Source organism: Merops nubicus, unplaced genomic scaffold (assembly GCF_000691845.1).
Source record: "Merops nubicus isolate BGI_N331 unplaced genomic scaffold, ASM69184v1 scaffold11204, whole genome shotgun sequence".
Lineage (NCBI taxonomy): Eukaryota > Metazoa > Chordata > Aves > Coraciiformes > Meropidae > Merops > Merops nubicus.
Window position 1 is genome coordinate 1 of NW_008604893.1, and position 25,068 is coordinate 25,068.

General features: G+C 38.8%; 1 protein-coding gene across 1 annotated transcript; it reads left to right on the plus strand.

Annotated features, from left to right (window-relative positions):
- Nucleotides 1-1,422: 1,422 nt before the first annotated feature.
- Nucleotides 1,423-24,096, plus strand: LOC103771856 (synaptotagmin-like protein 2; the record flags this gene model as incomplete). The annotated part of the gene is made up of 16 exons (XM_008939173.1): nucleotides 1,423-1,492; nucleotides 2,058-2,157; nucleotides 3,178-4,047; nucleotides 4,777-4,848; nucleotides 9,745-9,846; nucleotides 10,837-10,890; nucleotides 11,466-11,513; nucleotides 12,605-12,699; nucleotides 17,311-17,430; nucleotides 18,433-18,602; nucleotides 19,181-19,283; nucleotides 19,693-19,863; nucleotides 21,003-21,081; nucleotides 21,925-22,024; nucleotides 22,579-22,784; nucleotides 23,771-24,096. Coding segments are annotated over 16 exons (2,506 nt in total), but the record flags the coding sequence as incomplete, so codon positions are not given.
- Nucleotides 24,097-25,068: the final 972 nt, after the last annotated feature.

Here is a 25,068-nt window from a genome sequence, read left to right on the forward strand (position 1 = left end):
GATGGGATACACCCATGGGTACTGAGATTTTTTTTTTCTTATTTAGGATCAGAGAATAAAAAGAACAATAATAATCTGTTATGCCTGGTGGATGCATATAAGAAGCTGCTGCAGTTAGTGCTGATATGTTAAAACAGTTTATTTTTTCTTGAGTGAGATTGCTTCCAATACAAGATCGGCTCACACCTTACATTTGTATCACTATGCATGGTGGTATATTTCTTAAAGGTAGTGTTGAACCAAAGAGCGAGGAGGAGATGTAGAAGTTAATAACTCAGATTAAAATTGGTATTTTTTTCCTAGCCTTACATTCAAGGTGCCCATTACTGTGTCATCTTACCTTCTCCATAGTGATGTTTTCCTGTTTGTAAAATGGGGCTGATATCAATTCAGTGTTCAGTATTGGAATCTCCTTGCACATCTGTATTGGAAAAACCATGGGTTGCTTGCCTTCCTAGCCTGAGGTCATATTTCCTATCTGGAGGACATTTGTTTTTTCTGCCTTGTACCTTTTTCCTATCCTCAAAACTCATAAGCATGTAACCTGGTTAATGCCAGCATTTGCTATATAAAGTTAAGATACGCAATGTGGTTGTTCTATGAAGATCATATTTAAATCCACATCTAATTTCCATCTTCAAAAGAATAAATGCTTTTTCATGTCTGAGATATTTAGTTAAACTCAAATTATAAAAAAATCTGATTGTTTTGGAAAAACTCATTGCATCACTCTGCAAATAGGTTAAATATTTCTTGACATAATGTGGGCACTGTCTCTCCTAGCCATTTTAAATTCTCCCTACCTGGGCTATACTAAGTCCAGATCACAAGTAATAACCTCACTTATGCTATCAAACCACAGATTTTATAGATCTTAATTGAAAGAATAATTTATAAGCTGTACATCTGAGGGGATGTGGTGTTGTCTGTGGCATGTCACATCTTTGTTATAGTGTTGATGGGGTTCCTCTGATTTTTCTGACTTGGACACCTTGCAAAACTAGTTTTATCAGATTTTGGCACTGTCGTCCACTTTCTTTTCTGTCCTAGAAGTATAAATACAGGACAAGGATGGAGAAGGCAACACTGGCATTGTTTGGAGAGGGCCTATATTTACATAAAGCTTGCTCAAAAATCTAAAAGATATAAAAAATCTGGTTTCTGCTATCCCAAGTAGAAGTTGTATTGAATTCTTTAGCAAACAAATAAATGCTTGCAAGGAAACAAAGCATGAAGAATATCCCCTTGCTATAGAATGGAAAAGGTTTACTTCTAAATCTGATGAGAACAGGCTAAAGAGAAAACTTTAGGTGCCAAGAGGTTATATTCAAATATGTATAAATTAATCTTTGTTTTACTTTTTCAAAATAGCTTAAAGTAATGTTTTGTTTGCTGAAGTTGTTACATGCTTTTTCTTTGCAGTTCTAAAACAACATCTGTGCTAGACAAACCAGAGGAAAGACATACGAAGGCAGCAATCTCACCAGTAAAGGTATGACTAGTATTGAACATGGCAGAACTTATCTTTTACACTTTGTGTGTTTCTTCACTTCAGTTCTAAAGATACGAAAGATCTGAGGAAGAAAGTAAGTTGCATACAAATAGTATTTTTTGGTTTTGTGAAGATAATGGAAGCCACTAATGGTTCATTGTTGAAGTGCTGTTAGGGCTACAGTCAGTGGGTGTCTGTGCTTGACATTATTTCCAACCTCTTCAACCACTGAAAAATTGTCCTGCTATGTTCCAATATCTCTAAAGTCATAGAATTAGAGATAAAATTGTTTAACTTGCAACAACTTGAAATTTTCAAATTTCTTTAGGTGGTTGCTTACCTCTGCTGGTGGTGACTTCACAAAGAACAAGATGAGACTATCACTAGCACATCTGACAGTTTCCTGGTTCACCTTGTTTAGGTTTTTTGTCACATATCCAATTTAAGAGGCATACTTTCAGACTCTTTGCTGTCAGTGTAGCAAGGCAATTGCTGCACTTTATTTTGTCAAGACTGTACTGATATAACCATTTGACTGCAATTATAGCGTTCGTTCCTTTTTTAGCAAAGGAGGAATCCATTTAATTCCACTGCATCAGGTGATAACTTGAACAGTGGGGAATCAGAAAACAGACCAGCCACTCTACCTCAGCTGTCAAAGAAGGGTAAATATACTTATTTAGCATATGACTGTGAATTTCTTGGAGGTTTTTATGGAAATCATTTTTACGTTCACTGTCTCTTTTTGTAAGACATCAAAATGTATTTTATCTTAACTACGTGAAGGTATCAACTACTTCATTTCAAACCCCGTGTAAAATGTGAATTTACTCAGGAAATGGCTGTTTAAATGAGTAAGTGGATTTTGATTCCTTTATTTTACTCACAGTTCTAGACAATATTAAGCAGTCCATCTGAGATGGCTGTTTGTCTTCAAATGCTGCTAAGAGCGCAGAGAAATTTCCTTGAATTTGGCATAGCATAACTCTCTTTATGACCTTCCAGTCATTGCTGCTATTGGCTCAACAGAAGAAGCCCAACTCCCTTTGCTCTTTATTTTTTCCCCTTTGTTTACTCAGTCCTGTTTATTTTCAAATCCTCCCTTTCCTGAGTGATGATATATCACAATACAGGCATTTGAAGTCATAATTCACTGGCTTGGATATGGAAATTCCTCTCCTGTCTGTTATGAAGCTTGCTAACAGGAGAAAGGAAGACTTGGACATTAGGAATAATAATTAAAAAATTCACCTCCCTACCGGAGAGCATTTCTGCATTTCACCTTGTTCCACATTAACATGGAAATAGCCTGTTTCCATTTCTGTAGGTTGCTGTTTATGTTCTGAGCCTGAAGAGATGTATGTGTATTCAAAAGCTGCCCTTCACTGCAAACTCTGTCACTTGCAGGAATAATGCTGATCAAAAATTTTATGTGTGGTCTATCTTTGGAATCATCAAATAGTTAATATTTCTGGAATAAGAAATAACTGCAAGATTTTCATCTGCTAAAACTTATTACATACAAAAGAAATCAACATCTATGTTGAATTGCTGCCTGTGTTTTACTGCAGAGATTTTTAATAAACCAATGTAAGATCTGCATTCTAGATCTGCACTGTCAGACTCCTCTGTTTATGCAGATGAATGTCATGTAAGCTCATGATTTCTCCTTATATGTTATACAGAAATATTGTCGCTCTCAGAAGAGAGCCACCCTAACCCAAACTTACAAACTGATGAAACGGAGAAATGTAAGAAGCCTTCTGTAGAATCCACTGATGAATCACAGAAAGGACTAGTTAAGCGTCCTATCCCAAAAGCTAGAAAATTAATTCACAAAGCAACAGATCCTGTGTCACAAAGAGAAGACCTTGCTCCAAACCCAGCCCAATGGACTGAAAGGATTAATGGCGTGGGTGCACCACCCAGGGGCATTCTGAAGCGCAGTTCAAGCTCCAGTTCCACTGACTCAGAAGTTCGTGTTAACCAGATGTTAGATGTTCAGAAGAAGAATGGCATTCCTACTGCAACTATTTTTGAAGGAGAAGCTGAGAAGAATTCTCTTACAGAAGAAATGGAAGACTCCACACAAATTGCACTGGAAAAGCTAAAACAAGTGAGATTCTCATCTAGCACGAGTAAAGGAGAACCTGTGCAAAGCCCACAGCTACACCATGGTGGAGAAACAGGAGAGTTTAATTTGTTAGAATCTGATGAAACAAAGAGTAGTGGAACTGATGCTATTAGATCAGAATCATTTGGGAATAAGCAAATTTCTGCTGCAAAGCTTTTGGGAAGCTATTCATCACCTTTACAAATAAAAAGAGTAGATGGCTTACAAGAAGATACATCAGCATCCAGCCCTCGTGACACTGATAGGTCAGTCTTTCTGGTTAATGAAACCTTGCAGACAAAGACAGTTACTCCAAAGAAACTTGAAGCTCCACAGAAGACCTCCAGCAGTATCCTGCTAAATAGTAATAACCAACTGGGTATTAATGAGACACATGAAAATAAATCCAGCCATGAATCAAAGTCACACAAAAACTTTAATGGTAAGAGTAATAGCTAATTACTAATAGGAGTGAAGAACAGAATGCAATAACATATAGTATGTATTCATTAATATTTGGATCATTTTTATTTAAGAATTAACAACTAGGAAACAGAAATAGTAAGAATGTGCTACATACTGCAGAACTAAGTTCTAAATCATTTTTTTGTCTTTTAATGGTCTAATGTAGTCAATATTTTTTAGATGTCTTCCACTGGTCTCAAGAATTAACAGTCAGATCAGAGCCTGGATAGGTACCTTTGTTGCAGACGATAACATTCAAGTGATGGCATTTGCATAAAATGCCTGTCGTGGGGCCTGGCAGATCCATCTGCACAGGAGCTGAAGAATTTTTGCTGTACTGCTGTCAGCTGTTCTTCATTGTGATCAAATTATGACTTGGGGGTTTACTCATGGGACTAAACACAAATATGCTGAGCTGTCTCCCTTCCACCTGATCCACCCTTCAGTGTAGCCTTTTCCTGTAGAATGGGAATAGCCAATCTGAACTGCCTGCATCTTCAAAAGTATTATGATCAGTCTTCCAGTAGGAAATCTCAGTGCAGAAATTTATTTTCTACTCTATTATCTGCAGTATGGTTCTCTCCAAAATCTCAAGGACAGAGAACCCTTTTTCTCTGCTGACTTTTAAAAACAAACAACTGAAAGATTTTTCAAAATAAATCAAGTATGTGTCTGATTCCTAACTGTAAGTCTGTTTACTTTTTAGACAAGTATCAGCGTTCTGCTAAGACAGAAGCACATGAGGTGTCAAATACCAATTCTACAAGTCTTCAACAAGGTAAGCCTGATCTTGTTGAGGAACGAGATGCTAAAACCACTTTCAAGCCTGACAAACTTACTGATGAACTCATGAAAGTGGACGATGAATCAGTATCAAAAGTTTTAGATTGGTTTAGAAGAAGTTCAGATACTGAAGATAGGAAACCTGTATCAGCCAGATCCCAAGGCAGGGAATCCAAAGAGGAAGAGGACATCTCATCCAGAACAGCAGTTCTTCCTATAAAACACAGTGGACCTAGTGTGGATGGAGAAACAGAAGTTAGAAAAGAGTTACCATTTGGAAAGATGAAACAGCAGAGTGGTATTTCACCTACATCATTTATTTCAGAAGATACACAGCTGATAAAAGAGACAAAACTTAAACTAGGGGAAGAGAATGAGGAGCAAAATGACAAATCACTAACTGAATCTGAATGTGCAAGAGTTGAAGAAAGTGAACGTAGTCAAGAAATCGTGCAACAAAATAAAAAATCAAATTTCTTGGAACATCAAGAACACAAGCTACCAGCTCAGAAATATGAATCGTCGAGGGCAACACAAGAAAAAAGAAGAATAAAGGAGATCAGAGCATTCTGGGAAAGGGATAAAACTGTCCCCAGTCACGGAGAGAAAGAAGTTAGTATCAATACTAATGCATCAGGTGCTGGTGTATTGAAGGGTCTTGGAGAAAGCAACAGAATAAAACCAACTGCAGTACACCTACCTAGGGGGTTGCATGATCAAAGCAAGAATATGTTAAGAAGTGCTGAACTAAGTTGTGCAAGCCAAGCTTCAAGAAGTAAACATCAAAACTCTTTTGAGCTTGGACCAGGCCATGCAGTCGGAAAAACGGAAAGAACAGTCGCATCTGATGGTGAAGTTCATGAATATACTGAACTGCCAAAAGCCAGTACCTTGCAGCCAAGGGTTGGTGCTAGTTCAGCTTTCCCACAAAGCAAAGAGAAAGATGAGAAAGAAGTACCTAAAGGAAAAACTGCTGCTTGTTCCCAACAGAAGCCCAGCTTCCAAATTTTGTCTTTAAAAGAAAAAATGAATGAGAAGTCCAGGAATCAAATTTCAGATCCTTCACAGTTCCAGAGTCTGAGAAACTTCTGGGATACTGGAGTTAAATTACAGAATAGCGTTGGTAAGGGAGATTTTTCCTTGCCAACTAATACTAGTTCAATAACCTATGAAAGAAAATCAAAGGAAGATTACATCAGAGATACCATGAGCAAGCATGAATTAATTCCACAGCAAATGCAAACATCTGAGAGAGAAAACCCACAGAAATTAAATTTAGTGGTGTGTGAAGTGCCTGTAGGATCACCTACCCTGAAAAGTCTGAGTGTTGCACACACAACAAATACAGGCTCTGTTCAGCTGGACAGAAAACCAGTTATCTCAAAACCCCAGGAAAAAATGAGACTTCCAGAGCAAGAAGTTGAAGAATATATAGAAAAAGGTATTGTTTCATCAAAAGAACATCATGTTTCCTTGCAGTTGTTCCGATCATCTGGTAATAAAGATGCTTTAAAGGAGATGTCAGCAGATGATTTGCTCTGTTTACCTATAGAAAAAGTGGAGAACAAGAATACTCCATTAGATGTCAATCTCCCTAAAGAGGAAGTTGCAGAGACTGTGGATAAGGTTGTTCTACCAAAAGCTGAGCCTGATGTATTCAGATTAGGCCTAAAGAATTTAGAAAAGGAAGGTTCTGAGATGTCATCTAGCTTAAACCTGAAAGAAAATATTTTGAAAGGCACAACTTTTCACTCAGATCAGTGCAGGGTCTTTGAAAGAACAGTAGAACAGAGCAATGACATTTCTCCTGCTTATCAAAAAGAAGAAATAAGCAAAAGCACAGGAAAAATGAATATGCCACTACTAGATAAGCATGAAAGTGAAAAAGGCCTCAGGAAACTATTCAAGGAATTTGAACCTCTCTGTCTGCGACATCAGGCAGCAGAGAAGGATGATACTCTTCAGGGTTCTCAGAGGCCTCAAGCTGGTTTCCAGAACCTGCTCAGAGAAACCTTTGCATCTCAACCTTATGAATATAAAAGTGTGGTAATGAAAACATCTGATGACATGAAAAGTATATCACAAACTAATTGTAACGTAGAATCAACATGCCAAGAAGACACGGGTCAGCCAGAAGAGGTCAGTGAGACCATAGAAAAGTCTATTGCCCTAGGCAAGGCCAGCAGCTTGAGTTCTGCTTTAGAGAAGCTGCTGGAGGAGGCCTCTGAAATGCCACCTCCCAAACCAAAATGTGCCAACAGTGCAGTACAGAGAACTGCTGAGATGGAAGCTAAAAGCAGGACCTGTGAGCATGATGGAGAGTTGCCACGGGAAATTGGTGAGACCATAGAAAAATCTGTTGCCCCATCCAAGGTCAGCAGCTTGAGTTCTGCATTAGAGAAGCTGCTGGAGGAGGCCTCTGAAGCACCACCTCTTAAACCAAAGCATGCTGACAGCACAGTACAGAGGACAGGTGAGATGGAAGTTAAAAACAGGACCTATGGGCATGGTGGAGAGTTGCTGCAGGAAATCAGTGAGAACATAGAACAATCTGTGCTGGCCAAGGCTGAACGTGAAGTATTTGATGTTAAATTGCAGAAGCTACTGAAAGAGGTCTCTGAAACACCAGCTTCTGTGCCGGAAAAGATAGATAAGAAAATGCAAGGTGAAATACAGGCTAGTCAAAATATATATGCTCCACATCAACGAGAGAGAGATCCTTCTCAAGAAGTACAAGAAACAATAGAGAAAACTTCTGTTTCAAATACCGCAAAATTCAGCAAATTCAGTTGCTCTTTAGAACAGCTTCTTCAAGAAGCATCTGAAGCTTCATCTCCAATATCCAAAGAGCTACAGAAACAAGAGAAGTGTGGGGATCATGCGTTTCCCTCACAAAAAGAGACTTTATTCATGACAATGCCACAGCCACATAATGCTTTAAGTATCTGTCATACCCAGATGAAGATAGCTGTCAAACGGGGAGCTCCCGGACCAAATATGAAGACTTCAGTAAATGATCTTGCAGTAAGTGAAACCGAAGGTTCTGATCTTCCCAAAAGAAATGGAGCTATTAATAAAATAAAAGAGAGAAACATGTCTCCAGTTGATCCTCCTGTCTTGGAAGGAGAGAATAATACGATTGCCAACAAGCCTTTCAAGATAAACGAAAAGGGAAGGAGAGACGAAAGCACATCCTTGGATGACTCTGAAAATAATTCAGAATTTAAAGCAGTGTTGAAATTCAGGAGAACAAGCACACCACTTAAAGAAGAGAGCAACTTCCCCTCACCAGAAGGAGCTCAACTCTGCCTAATGTCTCAGCATGAGGATAATAATGAAGAGGAAGGGGACAGCTCAAATTTGGGGCCCGAGTTTTCAGATGAAAACTCTGGGTCCCACTCTGGAACCGGGAGTTCAACTCGTGAGCTGTTTGATTTCTAAAATTCATGGTGCTGGGTTGTTAAACAAAGCTACTTTTTTTGGTTTTTTTTTTGGTAGTCAGCTTGAGATATGATAACCAAAAGTCTGTGTAATACTTATTTCTTAATTGAATGCTTTGGATTTTTGTTTGGGCAGGATAGGAAGAACTAATTAAGTCTAATTGGAAACTGTTTGACTGACAAACTACATTTCAAAACTCCACTTTGGAAAGGGAAGTTTAGCAGCATGAATAAATCACATCTGTCTTCATGATTTACCTTTTTCTTCCTCCCCTATGATATCTCCTTCAAATTAATAGCATTGTAACACTCAAAATCTGATATTCTTCTAAATGTCCTGGCTTAAAATAGGAAAAGAAAATATTAGTGGCTGCCTGGGTTCATTCCTTAGTTTGATCAGCTAGTCTTCAAAGGTAAATACTTATCAGTGGATATAAATATGAAACCAATACTCTGTGCTATTCCATTTAGCATTGCTGCCTGCTGCAGTACAAAGTGGCCATATAAATGAAGTGGTCTTTTTTACCAGGATTCTTATTAATTGGTTGAATGGCAGCTCTAGTCAATGTATAGAGCGTGATAGTCATTGAAGAGCTTAAGGTAGAGGGGAAAATTTAACATTTGTAATCTTTTCCCAAGAGTCTGGGAATGTTTTTCTCACTTGGAGAATCCAAGAAATATGTGAAGTTCCCAGGGCCTGCCAATTTACTTTTGAGCCTATATTGAAAGTGAGAATACAGCAGAAGTCAGTGAAAACTCAAAACAAATGAAACATAATTTGTTTTTACCTGTAAGTGCAGACAGCAACACTGTAAGGCCTGGTTGGTTGGCTAATGGGGAGGAAAGTGAGGTAGGGATGAGGAAGGATCTTAAAGGTTTTTGAAGGAGCTAGGTGAGTCTTGATTCTGCTCTTGGAGAGAACTCTTTAATTTCAGTGATCCAAATATCTCCACAGCTCTGTGGCTGGTTGGTTGGTTGTTTTTCCTGTGGTTGTTACTCAAATATCGAAACAAAATTTCTTTCACTGGGGAGAAAATAAAACAGACAAATTTACACAACGTAAAAACTAAAGCTATTAACATTTTTGTGTTGATTCATAGAAAGATAGATAGGAAATGGCTGAAGTCTGAGTTTATCCTATATTGTTCTTAGACAATAAAGTGCCATAGTTCCTCAAAACCCTCTTACTATTCAGTACAGACAGAGATAACTACACAAGGCAAATCAACCAACCTGCCTCTTTTTACTGATGGCTGAGAGAACTTAGAGAAAGCAAATAGACACTTAAATTTATTTTATTTTGTATTGACTTTGTATTTTCATAGAATGTTCACTTTCTTTGCCAATATCCAAAATAAATTCTCATGAGAAATCCATGGTTGGTTTTTCAGTGGCTTGCTGAACGTGGCAGGTCTGTGTGTGCAGTGTTCATGTGTTTTGTCTTGTAACAGGTTCAGAAGAAGAATTAAACCCTGTTTTGATGGCTTTGAAAAGGAGTGCAGATAGGAAAATGCCTTCCAAAAGTCTAGAGGACATTCCGTCAGCCACTTCAAGTGAGCACAAAGCTTGTGTGTGTCTCCCATGACCCCCAGTTTGGCTGCAATGTGTTCATGCTGGTCTTCCATACAGCTTTGCCGAGTAGAATTTTTGTCATTTGTTTCTCAATAAGCTGTATAGAGCTTGTTGAACTGAATTCTTTTCTCATACAGTTTAGTTTTCAGTTCTTTGTGTTAATTTTGAAATAACACTGGTCTATGAAGCAGACATCTTCCAAAAATGCACTGTGTTAATTGGTGATCAATTGTTTCTTGGATAGTCTTTCAACAGTGAAAGTATTGGCAACCACCCAAATTGGTAATGAGCAACAATGGCCATTGTCTCCTGGCTGCTTGCTTGGGTCAAATTAGTAGACAGTGGAGGTATGAAAAAAAAAAATTAAAAAATCTTTGTTTAGTAGTCTTTCATCTGTATATTCTAGCAGTTAATATACCAAACTCACTTTAAGAGAATGCAGTGAGACAAGATTGTACTTCAAATTTATTCCTGAAAGAACCTCTGTAGCCTCCTAGGATTATTATTATTTTAATTATTATTCCTGTCTCCCTTCACCCTCCCCCTGAGTGTTTTCCTGCTTGCCCCATGCCTAATGGGGAAGACAGAAGTTGAACTTAAGTTATACTTATTTGTGAACTGAAGGGTGGAGGTGTAGATTTTGAAAGATGTTGGCTCTTGTTGGCAAATAACTCTTCTAATACTACTTAATGCTATTGCTTGCTCCTGACTAGTTTCTAGGTTTCAGGTATGCACTAACACTGTTGCAACAGCACACTGATAGAAACTGCATCAACGTGAGACTGCTGCTTGAAGTAGCCTTTTAAGTAGAAAGCATCCCTTAAATTTAACCATTCCCACGGCTCTGCTGTTTTTTTTGTTGTTTTTTTTTTTTCTCCTCATTATTTTTAATTATCTGATTACCATTGCCACCCATTTTATCATACTGAACAGCAACACTTCTAATTTTGTGTTACTTTTTTCTTGCACAGATAAAGGAAAAAATAATAAACCAAAGGAAGAATTAGCTCTTAGTGCTGAAGATGGTAAATATCTTTTCTGTCTGCATGGCAGTTTATTGTTTTTAAACTGGCCTCTGTTCAGTAGTGAAGGATTTTTTTTAAACCAAGAATTGTATTGCACTTCTAGATTTGATCAACTTCAACATGGCTGATATGCTTTTGTAGAGTTCTGTTGGGTTGTTTTATTCTTAAGGAATGGACTTACCTCTATTTTCAGATGGAGACCTCTACTGAAAGCAGGTTTTACATTCAATAAGGAACATGTAGACACTTAACTGGAAAGGGTGGGGGCCCCTAGAGTTAAATTTATGAAGAGCAAAGTTTTGAAAAAATAACAGACAAATTGAGAGCTGTATAGACAGAATGAGGCAAGTTCTCTTGAAAATACTCTTTATCTTTTTCCTTTGCTTAGCTTGTACACTCATGTTACCTTTGTTATGATTCAGCTCCTCAAAGGAGGACACTGATGCAAAACACAGAAAAGTAAGGGGTCTGGGGAAGTCAAAAACTCCCCACATGTAAAATATAATGTTGCTGTTTATAACGTTGCAAAGCTGTTTGTGCTGCTGAGTGACTGTTGTCAATACTGCACTGAGCAGGTCCGAAACCTGGTCAGCATCAAGAGAGGAATGAAAATGCAGCAGGAAGTGAGTAATTAGGATTCTTCCAGCAGATAATGGAGAGACTTCTCCATGAGTATTTAAACTAATACATTAAAAATCCTTTTTTAACAACTAACAAGTTGAACTAGATACCTCCTCAATGGGGAAACTGCATCTAACTGTGTACTGACAACAACGGGTATGTTGAGCACTATTTGAACTTCAACAGCAAAAGCTTTGCAAAAGTTTTGCTCGTGCCTTGCAAACAATCCCATCATGCCTGCAGTGTTTCGTTTTATGCAATATATACAAGCCCCTGTAGCTGACTGTTGCCAAATAATTGTCATATGATATTATTCAGTATTTCACAATGGGATAAAAAGCTTTAGTGCATTATTAAATACAGGTGAGGTTGGAGTGTAGAAAATTCTGAGAATTATGAACTTACTGCTAACTGGATTTTTGCAAGATAGTTTGTGCAGTTAAGCTTTGTACAGTGAGGGAGCACAGAAGTGAACTTCAGTAGAGGTTTACAAAAGCTGAGGTGGGCTGCAAAAAAAGTGCACCGTTAATGACATATTCATCTTATCATTAACTAGGAGTACCTGAAACTTCCTTGTTCAGGTCTAAAAAAACTGCCTGATTTACACAGATGTTCCTACTGTAATTAGTCAGACTGAGTAAATAAGAACAGAGTGTGGCTTGTACACTAAGATCTTACTAAGAACTTTATGATGATTCTAATGTGGTGTGTTTAGTGCACTTCTAGGAAGAAAATTTGGGAGGTAAACTGAAAATATTTTCTTCTTCACATTTGATCAGAATTTGCTTGCAGCACCCAGGCTTGTCCATCATGTCCAGCAGTGTAAACATTTCTGCTCCTGCCAAACAGAGTTCTTTGGTCAGTGATATAAGAGATGTCCAAGTAGGTTATCCTTCCTAATGATAGTTTCTCTGAGTTCTGTAGGGGGGAAAAAAACCCACAACGACAAACCTTGCATCCAGGTTGTAAACTGGTTGTGCATGTGCATGTGTTTCACCTGAAGTCCTTTGTTTCTAACCACGTCCTGTCATGGGATCTCACTGTTTTGATGTATGAATGCATTTCTGAAGCCTTTTGAATTGCTGCTCTTCAGTTTCCGCAGTGCCTTCGCAGCCTGATAAGCTGTTCTCCAATCCTGAAAAACTCAAAGGACTGAGCAAGTCGGTACCATCATTCCTACAGGAGGAGGTAAGTTCCACCCCGGAAACACTGTAACCAAAGCTTCTGATCACTGTGGCATTTTCTGTGTGCCAAGTAGTGTTTTCCAGGATCTGCCAAGTCAGTTTACTACTGGACCATGGCATGGAGCTGCGTTTGTGCTGTAACAATCAGGAGATGATCCTAAACAATCTGTGGCTACTAAACCCTTCAGAAGCTTTAGTCCAGCAACTACAGGTTTATTCTTACTGTACAACTCACCACACAGAGCCTGTTTTATCTGGGAGATTAAAGCATAGTGGATGCTTGCTGTTATTGCCCAAAGGCAATCTCTAGCCTTAAACTAACTTCAGAACATACAGATGTACATACATTTATTTTCTTCAGAGCCTAAAATCTGAAATGAATGTGTACAACAATAGAAGACCATTTGGGAGGCCTGATATTCCCCAGGGGTCAATACTGGGTCCAGTCTTGTTCAGCATATTCATTGGTAACCTGGATGAGGGGAAGGAGTGTACCCTCAGGAAGTTTGCTGATGGTATAAAGAGTTGAGGAGCAGCTAACACACCAGAAGGCTGTACTGGTGTTCAGTGAGACCTGGACAGGCTGGGGAGTTGGGTGGGGGCAAACCTAATGAAGTTCAGCAAGGGCAGGTGTAAGGTCCTGCACCTGAGGAGGAATAACCAATAGGTTAGGGGTTGGCCTGCTGTAGAGCAGTTCTGTGGAGAAGGACCTGGGAGTTCTGGTAGACGGTGAGCTAACCATGAGCCAGTGGTGTGCTTTTGTGGACAAAAAGGCCAATGGTATCCTGGGGTGCATTAAGAATTCAACCTGATGGTTGAGGGAGGTTCCCTTCCTTCTCTACTCTGCTCTAGTGAGGCCACATCTGGAGTATTGTGTCCAGTTCTTGGCTCCTCAGTTCAAGAGAGACAAGGAACTCCTGGAGAGAGTCTAGTGGAGGCTATGAAGATGATGTGGGGACTGGATCATCTCTCTTACAAGGAAAGGCTGACAGACCTGGGGCTGTTTAGCCTGGAGAAGAGATGGCTGAGGGATCTTATCAATGCTCATAAATATCTAAAGGGTGGATGTCAAAAGGCTGGGGCCAGACTCTTTTCAGTGGTACTCAGTGACAGGACAAGGGGCAAAGGACACAAATTGGAACACAAGAAGTTCCACCTAAACATAAGGAGAAACTTTGTTTGTGTGAGGGTGATGGAGCCCTGGAACAGGCTGCCCAGAGAAGTTGTGGAGTCTCCTTCCATGGAGACTTTCAAAACCCACCTGTACATGTTCCTGTGCAACCTGCTCTGGGTGACCCTGCTTTAGCAAAGACATTGGATTAGATGAAATCCAGAGGTCCCTTGTAACCCCCACAATGCTGTGATTCTGTAAAAGTCACCATCTGGTAACACTACTCAGAGAGGTACTAGCTTGGTCTTCTGTTTAGGGTTGTATATTCAGGTAGCAGGCTGTTAATTCTGTGTAAGTAAAATGTCAGAACTTCCAACCACATACTGTGCCTGTAATAATAATAGACTGTAAGTCTAGTTGTTGTTATTATTATCAACATTTTCATGATGTAGGTCTTGGAATAAGCTCCGAGGCCATATTCAAATCTCCTAAAATGACACTGGAGTTTGAAAGTGATAAGCAATTTGAACTGCCTGGTCTGTGACTCTCCAAATAGTGAAGGGAGTAGAGACTGTGTTTAGACCAAGCATGAGCCTCCTACCATAAATGCCTCCAGGAGTCACCTCCCTCGGTCACAGGGATCAGGCAGCTCTGGAGAACAGGAAACGCCTCATTGCTGCTGAACTTGGATGACAACATAGTTTCTTTTTGGTTTTCTGTTTTGTTTTGTTTTTTTTTTTTTTTTTTTCAAGTGCCATAGTATGAATGTGAATTTGTATGGCAAATGTGCATGTAACTGCAGCATAAGCACTGATATTTTGGACTATTTTTCTAAAAACACATCTAAAAGGTCTGAAGGGTCAGAATCAGAAATAGGCTGTGCCCTATCTTACCTTACTTCCTCCTAAAGTCTCAAGTAACCAGAATATGACAATACAGGTTTGGTTAACCTTAGCTTAAGTGCAGAACTTAAAACCAGTGTCAGTGAATTACATCTCTTTAGTTAAAGATTCTCTAAAAATTACACCACCCTAATGCCCCTTCTGCTGAGAAGAATGCACAGAAAAGCTTTCTAAGTGTGTTAACGTTGCACCGTGGATACATCAAAAGATTAACATTTCAAAGCATTAGAGGAGGGATACCAAACAAGTCTGAAATTAATATCTGGGCATCTAAAGCAAACCAGTTACAGCCTCTGTAAGAAGCCAATTAAAAAATTTACACACAAAAAACTTACTGTTTTGAATGAAACACTTTGACAAATACTTGAAGGCCTAAGTACTATATGTAGTGAGTCTGGTCACAGTAGAAAGGGTTTGGGGATAGCTTATATTGATATTCGAAGTTGTCAGCACGCAAATCTGTTTATTCTGCCCCCCAGATTTGGTTTTAAAATTGTGATTAGTCCCAATACTGTCTTGAGCTATCAAGCTCACAGCACAGGATGTATTGAAAGACATATTTATGCATGCACACACACACGTGTGTGTGTGTGTCTGTGCATGTTTTTATATATGTATATACGCACAAAACCAGAGTGTATATCTATAAAAACAGTTGTACATATATTGTGTGCTGGTTCTGCCTTGGAGTTTATCATCACTGAAGTACCATCTGGCCAATATGAAGCATGAAACTAATGAACGGATAACATAAATTGGGTAGGAATAACAGCTTAGAAATAAGCATTGTAGATACCACGTAGTCACAATAGAATGACCACTTATTTTGATGTGCTAGTTCAGTTCTGGAGTTATTTTAAAAAGAATTCTGATACATCCTTTCTAATTAAAGAAGAAACACAAACCTATCTCTTAGAGTAACAGTGTCTTTTCCTTCTGCTTAAAAGAGGCAACAGCCTAAAGATTCCAGGGTTATCTACTTGTGAATGTTAACAATATCCTCATTTAACATTTATAATTAACTTAAAAATAATTAAAATCACAGTTGTAAAGTATTCTGGAGGCATGCAGTCACCTCAGTGCTTAATGATTCCTTGCTTCTGCACTTCCACAGACATTGCACAAGACTCCACAAGAAGATCTTTTACTGCTCCCAGCAGAGAGCAGGCTTTGAGTAAATTAAGGCTAGGGATGAAAGTATGCAGAAGTGGGTTCAGTCCTGTATCACTTCTGTTCACCCACTGTGTGGACAGCAGCTGAAGTGATCTTAGGGAAGCCACACATCCTTCTTCTCTGAGAAGGCTTAGGATTTTCCTCTATTTCAGAGTCCATATAATATTGGAACTGGGTGATCCTTGTGGTCCCTTCCAACCCTGACAGATTCTGATCTGTTTTAGCAGAGGACTTTAGAGCCCTAATGGCTCAATGGTTGGACTTGATGATCTTGAAGGTCCCTTCCAACCTAAAGGATTCTATGATTCTATGATTTATCTGCACTGCCCAACTATTACTTCACTCCCTGGATTTATTTTGGACAGTCCCAAATAGAGCTCTCCAGAACAATTTTTCTTTCAAGGAGCCTTTTCCCATATAGGATGGGCATTAGTCGGTCCTTACATTTGGCCTCTGAACTGAGGAAAAAACCTGGCCTGCTGTTACTTAGCAGTATAAACTCAGACAGAGAAACTACAGTCGATGGATCTTTACAAAGACTATTCAAAATGTTTATATGCTAGATATTTATTTCTATAAATATTCATTTTCTTAATGTGTGTAGAAATTGTTTGCGAATCTTGCATCTTAGTTAGATCAGTGACAGCAGTTCAAAGCTGTATAAAGGCGAGGGGAAGCCTTGTAAATTGTTCATGGGTTCATGAGCCTTCTCCCTGTTCAACACGAGAGAGCTGGTGCTTGCTGTAGCAGCTTGCACGGGAGGATGCCAAGGCAGACGTGGGAGGTAAAGCCAGTGATTCTGGCTTGGAGACAGAAGAGGGTTGTGAGCACATCGCCTGGTGACGACCAGGGACACCGAAACTGCAGCGCTCTGCTGGAAAAGCAGGGCCCTGCTCGCCCTCCTGCAAGGAAGGCTTTTTGCAGAAGCCACTTACTGTACCCAGTGCTGCTCTGCCTTCCAGCCAGTGGCCCTCAAGATAGAGGGTACAGAAGGGACACTGTTTGCTGTGTGACAGAAAGGGACTGGTAAGAGACTTGGGCATTGTCACTTGCATAAGTTTATGCCTGAGACAGTGAAGTGCAGAAGTTAAATTTAATTGTCCCAATAAAGTTAACCTTGTACTTTCTCATTGCTATTTGAGATTTAAAACCAAAGGCCAAACGTGGTTGTGTTACTGATTTTAAAAAATGTTCAGTGTAGACTTTCCATCAGAAAAATTCCCTTTCAACTTTGAAGTGAATGACCTAATTAAAGAAACATTAATTATTCATGTTGCACTACAAGGGGATTTAAATTCAGCTTTTCACTGAGTCAATCTGCATTAAATTTCTGAGTGTGGTTTGTTTTTGGTTTTTTTTTTTTTTTTTTAAATGTTCCTTGTGGTTATAGAGGACCTACACAGACTTTCTTTCTGTGATGTTTTTGTAGAGTGATGACAGAGAGACAGATACAGCATCAGAAAGCAGTCATTCCTTTGGCAGAATCAAGAAGAGTCCCAGCTCTCTAACCAATCTTAGTGGCTCTTCTGGCATGGCCTCCTTGTCCTCTGTATGTAAACCAAAGCCTTGTTTTAATGGCATTTTGCTTTTGCTAATCTCTTCAGGGTTGTCTCGGCTCCCTTCTTATTCCTCTCACCTTTCTTCCATTGGCATCTGTCTCCTTCCTTCCCTCTCTCTTATGTGAACCCTTGCATGAAATTGCCTGAACCAAATAAAATTAGTTTTACTTTTTTTCATTTTCTAGTGATGTATTAGAACTTGTTCAGGACTCCACTGTGCAGCATACTCTCTAAAAGAGATGGCTTTTACCTAGGAGCTTACATTTGTAGCTGGAAGTGATAGGGACAATTTATACAGAAACAACACTTAGAAAGGAGAAATGGAGGACACATAAGTGGAAGCAAGAGACATTATGTGTGTGCTGTGTAATTAAGCCGGTGAGCTAGGTAACCAAAAGTCAGTAATTTATGTGGACTTTATGGGGAAAAGTAGCACTTTGGGGAAGGACATTGAGATTAAAAAAAGATTGCACATCCTTCTCTTTCTACATACAGAGTGTTTAATTTTCAGTGTTTAATTTAGGTATGTAATTCAGCCATATAGTCTTTATCACCAGTCTTTGTCAGTATTTTCAGAAGGCCTGCTGTCCTAAACTTTTTAGGCTCTGCTTTCTGCAAAGAAGATCAGCTGAAGAGATATCTAAGCTATGTTTCAAGGATCTGATCACAGGCAATCTCCAGATCTACAGCATCCTATCATTTTATCTCTTCTATTTCAATGTAATAGACACATTCATCTTCTCTTTTTTTTTTTTTTTTTCTGTACAAAACTTGACCTAACACCTTTGATTTACAAGTAACTTCCTTTTGTTAATCTGCTTGCTGAGAAGCTTGTATAGTAGTGTCCATTATGTTTCATTATTACATCTGAAGGGACACAGTAGATTTTTTTATTGTCTGAATTCTGAGCGTAACTTCTACTCTAAGTATCCAGTTTAAGTATCCAGTTAAATGCAATGCCTGGAAAATTTTTCTCCTCTTGTGCGGTACAGGTGAGCGGAAGTTTAATGAGCATCTACAGTGCAGACTTTGGCAATGTCGATGTGAAGGGGAACATTCAGTTTGCTATTGACTATGTAGAAGAGCTGAAGGAGCTCCACATTTTTATTTGCCAGTGCAAAGACTTGGCAGTGGCAGATGTAAAGCGACAGCGTTCAGACCCGTAAGTACAGAGAACGTATTTATTTCCTAAGGGAAAAGTGTCTTTTAGTGTGAAAATGAAATCTAATGTTTTTTTCCCAAGCCCTATAACCTGTTAGAGTAAAGAAGCAAATAAATTAATGAAGAGGCTATAACATGCTTTATGTGGTTTCCACTCTGAGCTAAATATAGAATTCCCACTATAAATTAGTACTTATTTTAACATGGGAAACTCAAACTTTTAAGAATATAAAATTATCTTTTAAAATTCAGCTTTCCAGATTGCAAATGGATAAGTTTTTAGTAGGATTAGAACTTAAAATATGTGATAGCTAGACATACTATAATTAAATATTAAGTTTTTATATGTGTTGAGGAGACATTTCAGCAGATTTCTCCCTGGTAGGAGGAGGTTAAAGTCCCACTTTGGAAACTATAATTCACCACTGCTGCTCCATTTCATAAATGTGACAAGCTGAACAATGTAAGGGCCAATTAAATGGCTTTCTTTCACTTTATAAAGAAATGCTTGTGTATTTGGAAGGGGAAGTTGGAAAGGGTGGGGTTTTTGCTTTTCTAATGAGCCTGTCTAAATTTTAGGTATGTAAAGACCTACCTGCTTCCGGAGAAATACAGGCTGGGCAAAAGGAAGACCTCTGTCAAAAAGAAAACTTTTAATCCAGTCTATAATGAAATACTACGGGTATTTATCAAACTATTATTAGATAAAAAATACTGCATGCATGAAGTATGAGGAACCGTAACTTTTAAGCACAGGTCTGGATGCTTTCAAAAGAGCAGTCGGGATGAGCTGAACTGCTCTGCAGAAGCACCTGTGTCCTTCCATTGGTAGCTTGACTCTACAGCACTTTTTGGATACAGCATTGGGAACACTGATGGTTCTTCTTACAAACACACACAAGCTAAGTATAAGCTTAAGATGCTTGAAATAAAAAGTAGAACATGAAGAGAGTTTTGTTCTGATATTGGATTATAAACCCAGACACATTGACACATTTCTTTTCTAATCTTGTGGCTTTCAGACACAGCACTGATAAAAATCCAGCTTATTTTCATTGCTTTTTTTTCTTCTCATTTCTTCTTCCTGGCAGTATAAAATTGAGAAGAGTCTCCTAAAGAGCCAAAGCCTTAATATCTCTGTCTGGCATAATGACACCTTTGGAAGGAATAGCTTCCTTGGTGAAGTGGAGCTGGATTTGGGAACTTGGGACTGGAATGATAAATCCAACAAGCAGATCAACTGGTTTCCACTCAAGCCAAGGGTAGGTTGCTAGGAGTGGGTTAGCTGGTTTGTATTTTCCACTGTCTAAGTGCAAAACCAAGTCATTACTTAGGCCTGGTCTTATGTGTTCTGTGGTTTTTATGTTGGTTATAATTATAAAAATCTCTTCACTGGTACATGGAACATACAGTTCTGAGGTTTCTGTTAGTCTAGTAGATAGCAGCTATTATAGTAGGAGAAACTTCCTCATTGTCTAAGGAGTAGGAATTTCAAGGTATTTTTCACTTGCCTCAGGTTGCTGCAACAGATATCCAGGGAACAAGTTCCTTCAGCTATGAAGTAAACTTCTTGAGAATATGGAACAAATGCAGCAACATTTTAATATAACAATGATTCTGTGTCTGTATGCCTCTTATTTGTTAATGGGTTCCAGCCAAAATCTAAGCTTTTAGCTAAGCCACTGCCAGAGGTTCTGGTTTATTCTGGTTTTATCTCCACACACACCCCACCCCATCCCCTGCTTCTATTTACTTTGTATGTTCATTCCTCAAACCAAAGCTTAATAATTTGTAGAACAAAAGAGGAACATCATGGTAGTCCTTAGCACTAGTTTAATTCGACTGATTTTGAAACTGTTGTAGGCAGATACATGGAACCAAATATTAACAGGAACCATGCTCCATCTACAGATGGTCCATGACTCTTTGAAGAAATGACATACTGTTCTGCCTTTTTGAGAGATAACTCTTGCTGAGGTTGGTTTTTAGATTGCATTAAATGAGACACAACATTCTTACAGAAATGAATTTATGAAAGTGCAATTCCTGTTGCACAAAGAGTAAGTTTCCTGATTGAAAGCGTGTATGTTCTAGTTTTAAATAAGGGCCTAACAGTGGAAAAGATGCGCCCTCAAACGTTTTGGCCTCTCCTGGGTCTGGTTTTCTGCTTTAGTGGAAGACCTATGTATCTGAGGCACTGTCAAGTGGTTAAACGTGCCCCAAAATCCCTCATGTCCTTCAAACTGAGGGAAGACTAACAGATAAGGAAACAAGGGGGGGGGGGAAAAAAAGGTCTCGTGTAGAAGTCAAGCTTGTTCCAGTGGAAAATTTTGCATGGTAAGCTGTGTATGAACTGCAAGGTTTGAGATTTGTGGTTTGTTTTGTTTTTCTTAAATTTCAGACTTCAGCAATGGCTCTTAACCTAGAAAACAGAGGGGAGATGAGACTAGCCCTCCAGTATGTCCCCCACCCTGCTGGAGGTATGCATTGCTGCTTCGTTTGGCTTTGTCAGGCCTGGGGTTTTTTGTTTTTGTTTGGTGTTTTTTTTTGTGGATATTTTTTGTGTTGTTTTGTTTTTTTTTTAAGTCATTCTGGTTATGAACTTGGTTTAGGATCCAAAGATCACTTTAGGATCTTTTGGTTTTGATGTAACTACAGAAGAAATTACCTCATTGTTATAATTCTAGATTTGTAATGCAGTCTGTATGTGTAACAAAAAGTTTGATTTCTCATTATAATTTCAGAAATTATAAATCATCAGGCAGGAACTGGGATTTACTAAATAAACAATGGCAACACGCTAAATTCAAACAATTTTAGAAGTAGAAAATAGAAATAAGTATTTAAAATGCAGCAATTTATAGCAGTACAATCTGTTTGGTTCAGTCTTCCCTGGCAACTGATGACTGGCTGATCTAACAGTGAAGCCAGGTCGAGTCTCCAATCCAGCCAGTCACTCAACAGGAATCAAAGGAGCACAAAAGGAGTTTATTTGAAAGTGCAAGTGGCAATAAAGGCTGACTTCACAGAGACTGAAGACAGGCTGATCACTTTATCTAGGAGGCTTGGAAAAAGACCAGTGATATGTATTTGTTTAGTTGTAACAAAAAAAGTCATTGTAGGAGTACAGACATGATGTGATCTTGCAGTACTTTGATGGGTGAAGATTGCAGCTTCAAAGATAGAGTAATGCTGAATTAAGATATGACATAATGAGAGATAAGGACAGACAGCACCTCTACAAACTGTCAGGAGCTGCTGTATCATAGAAATTACCTTTAAAAGGGATCTACAAAGGTTAATCAGATGTTCTATTTTTACAGGAAAGAAGACTCTGTCTACTGGTGAGGTCCACATCTGGGTGAAGGAATGTCGTGACCTTCCTCTTCTGAGAGGCAACAGGCTCAACTCTTTTATTAAGTGGTAGGAACTGTTGTTGAAGTCATCAAACACGGGGGCCTCAGAATGCTACTGTTTTGCTTTCCAATCTTATCTTCTTTTTTCTACATTCAAATTAAAAAACACCTAATTACTTTTAGCTTAGCAGCTTGTGGGAGGAAACAGGAGTGAGAAGAGTAGTTATATTTCTTCCTCCTTCCTTTCCACATGCAGACTAAAAATGTGAAGAGACAAGATTAACAAGATGGTTGGGAAATCTCTGGCAGCAACAAAAAGGTTTCAGTGTCATTAGTGATAACACAGCAAATAACCTCATCTGTGCCTCCTCCCCACCTGACTTCCCCTTCCCTTTCACCCTTTGAAGCACAAGGGTGGATACATGCTGCTGGTATTCCTTGGAAGGGACTGGGGACTGGGAATATGATCTCTGGCTGCATTTCCATGATGCTAAAGTGTCATCTTCAGTCACATCCTAACATGCACAAGACAGTGTTAATCAGCAGGTTTGGGCAGTTCAGAATGTTTAATGCAGGCTGTGTTGTGCCAGTGCAAACTGACAATGCTTTTTCTCTCTGAAGTACCATTCTTCCAGATACTAGCAGAAAAAGTCGCCAGAAAACAAGAACAGTGTCAAAAACTACAAACCCAGTATTCAACCACACCATGGTCTATGATGGCTTTAGACCAGAAGATTTGAAAGAAGCCTGTGTAGAACTCACAGTTTGGGATCACAACAAACTTGCCAACCACTTTCTGGGGGGTCTCAGGATAGGCCTTGGAACAGGTACTGGGCAATTAACACCTTAATCCTTAATTTACAAAATACAGCCCTTCTTTTTCGCTCTTCATTTCTGTTACTGTTCTTCTGCAAAGAACACCCTTTCAGTTATTTATTTACTGAGGAGTTTCACTCAGTAACTTAACTATTCTTCTGCAGATCCTAAATATAAATAATATTAGTTTTATGAGCATTAGGGTGACTGACAAGTAAGGAGAAATATTAGAAGTAAAACTTTGTCTGGCTATACATTCTATCTACTAGTGTTTGAAGTAGAAGAATATGCTATTCCTGCTTCCAAAATTGTGATAACATTCTACATACTCACACATGCAAAAACTAGGTATGTGGTGTAACAACAATACTGGGTGGAGATATAAGGATAGATCAGGAATGCAAGACAAGATCTGAAGATGCTGGATAGGAAAATGTACAAATGCAAACAGGATTTTCACATAAGGGCAGTATAAGATGTGCAGACAGAAGATTTGTATGTTTTCCTTGTCCCTTGTCCCCTTCGTTGTCCTCTCTGGTCTGAGAGGAGAATGCCTTTGGAGTCTTTTCAAGCAAATACAAGAAAAAAATTACTTTTCTTTACCAGAATAACCTAACATACACATCAGAATAATAAATCTCAATTTTAGAGTACCCGGGGTTGTATTTCAGCATAAAATAAGCATCCTGTGTTATTCTTAAACTCTCTCAGATGTTAATCACCCATATGTCTTTCTCCTTGGGATTGTGACAGCAAGACTAAGGATAACAAGGAAAAAAAAGGCCTGGAGAAAAACTGTGAAGTTTCCATTTGAAACTGTCATTAATTTTATGTGACAGAATTGCTCGAGTGTAAAAATGTAGGACTAGATCTTCAAGGTACAAGGTCAGCTACCTGAGGAGGTGAAACCATTTCAGAAGACAGGCAAATTTGATTGTCTGCTCTCAACTCTGCAGCATATTGAATATTGTTTCTCTTAAAACTGACATTTTTCTAGGCAAAAGTTATGGAACTACAGTAGACTGGATGGATTCTACTTCAGATGAAACTGCCCTCTGGGAGAAGATGATGAACTCCCCGAACACATGGGTAGAAGACACACTACCTCTCAGGATGCTAATGGTGGCAAAATTGACAAAATAAAGTGGTTTCAGACTGCTAGTGCCAAAAAGAAACCCTGGGAATGAAATTAAAGGTGTGGGGATGAAACTCGGAAGAGGAAGAGAGACACTGTTCTGACAGTTGCTGTTCTGGTTTTGTGATGTCAGATGTCACTTAGTGCTTCAAATTAAACTTCTGCCTGCAAATTCTGATGTAAATTTAAGGGATCGTCTCACTATTTATGCACTGAAAATGACTTCAGGAAAGAAGGCACTTACAGAATTCAGTGGTAGAGATAACTGTGATACCTGGATGCTTGTGTTGCCCAACAGAAGTGTTGATCCCTTAAATAAATAATCTAAATTACCAGCAAAACCAATAAGAACAAGTCAGTTTTTTCTGTACACTTCTAGAATTGTTCATGAAGCATTATTGGTAAAACAGCAACAGGTTGCATTTTGGTCACGCTCATCAGACTATGTTGTCACCCTCGTTATGCCATCTCAGTCTCTCCAGAGAGGAATCATGAAGAATTTAATTTAATTTTATTTTTTTAAGTTCCTTTAGTTGGAGTTGTACACTTCTGGGATATGAAAGAAGCATTACATGAAGTGGTACTGTCGATGTCCTGTTCTGCAAGGGCCAGAGGACTGTTATTTAAAAAATCAGAGTTATAAAAAGTTTGCATATGTATGCATTAATCACTTGCTAGTATAAAATCCTTATTTTTAAATGCTGAAGGCATAGAGGTGAAACTTTTTTTTTTTTAATTCAAGTGCTACTATAAAGGCTCTAAACCTGCCAGTTTTGGTGATGACAAGAAGTATGTTGGGTATTTATTCTGTAAAGTGTACTCGGCCGTATCTCTATCTTTTATCTCGGCTTTTGCAAAAAGTTAATTTATCTGTGCTTCAGCGCCACCGTTGGGAGAACGCTGGGAGTGCGGGGCCCGCACTGGGAGAGCTTTGCAGCACAGGAAATAGGGCTGGAACTTGTAACTCGTAGAAACGCATGCTCCTAAGGAAAGACAAATGCATAAAATAGAAAATGTATACTATTTTTTAATAAAAAGCAGCTTATTAAAGCTAAGTAGGAATTAAATGTTTATTAAACCCCCGTGGTTAATGTTGGCAATCCAGCGTGCAATGTAACAAAATGCAGACAGAAAACATTTCTGGAAATAAATGCACATTT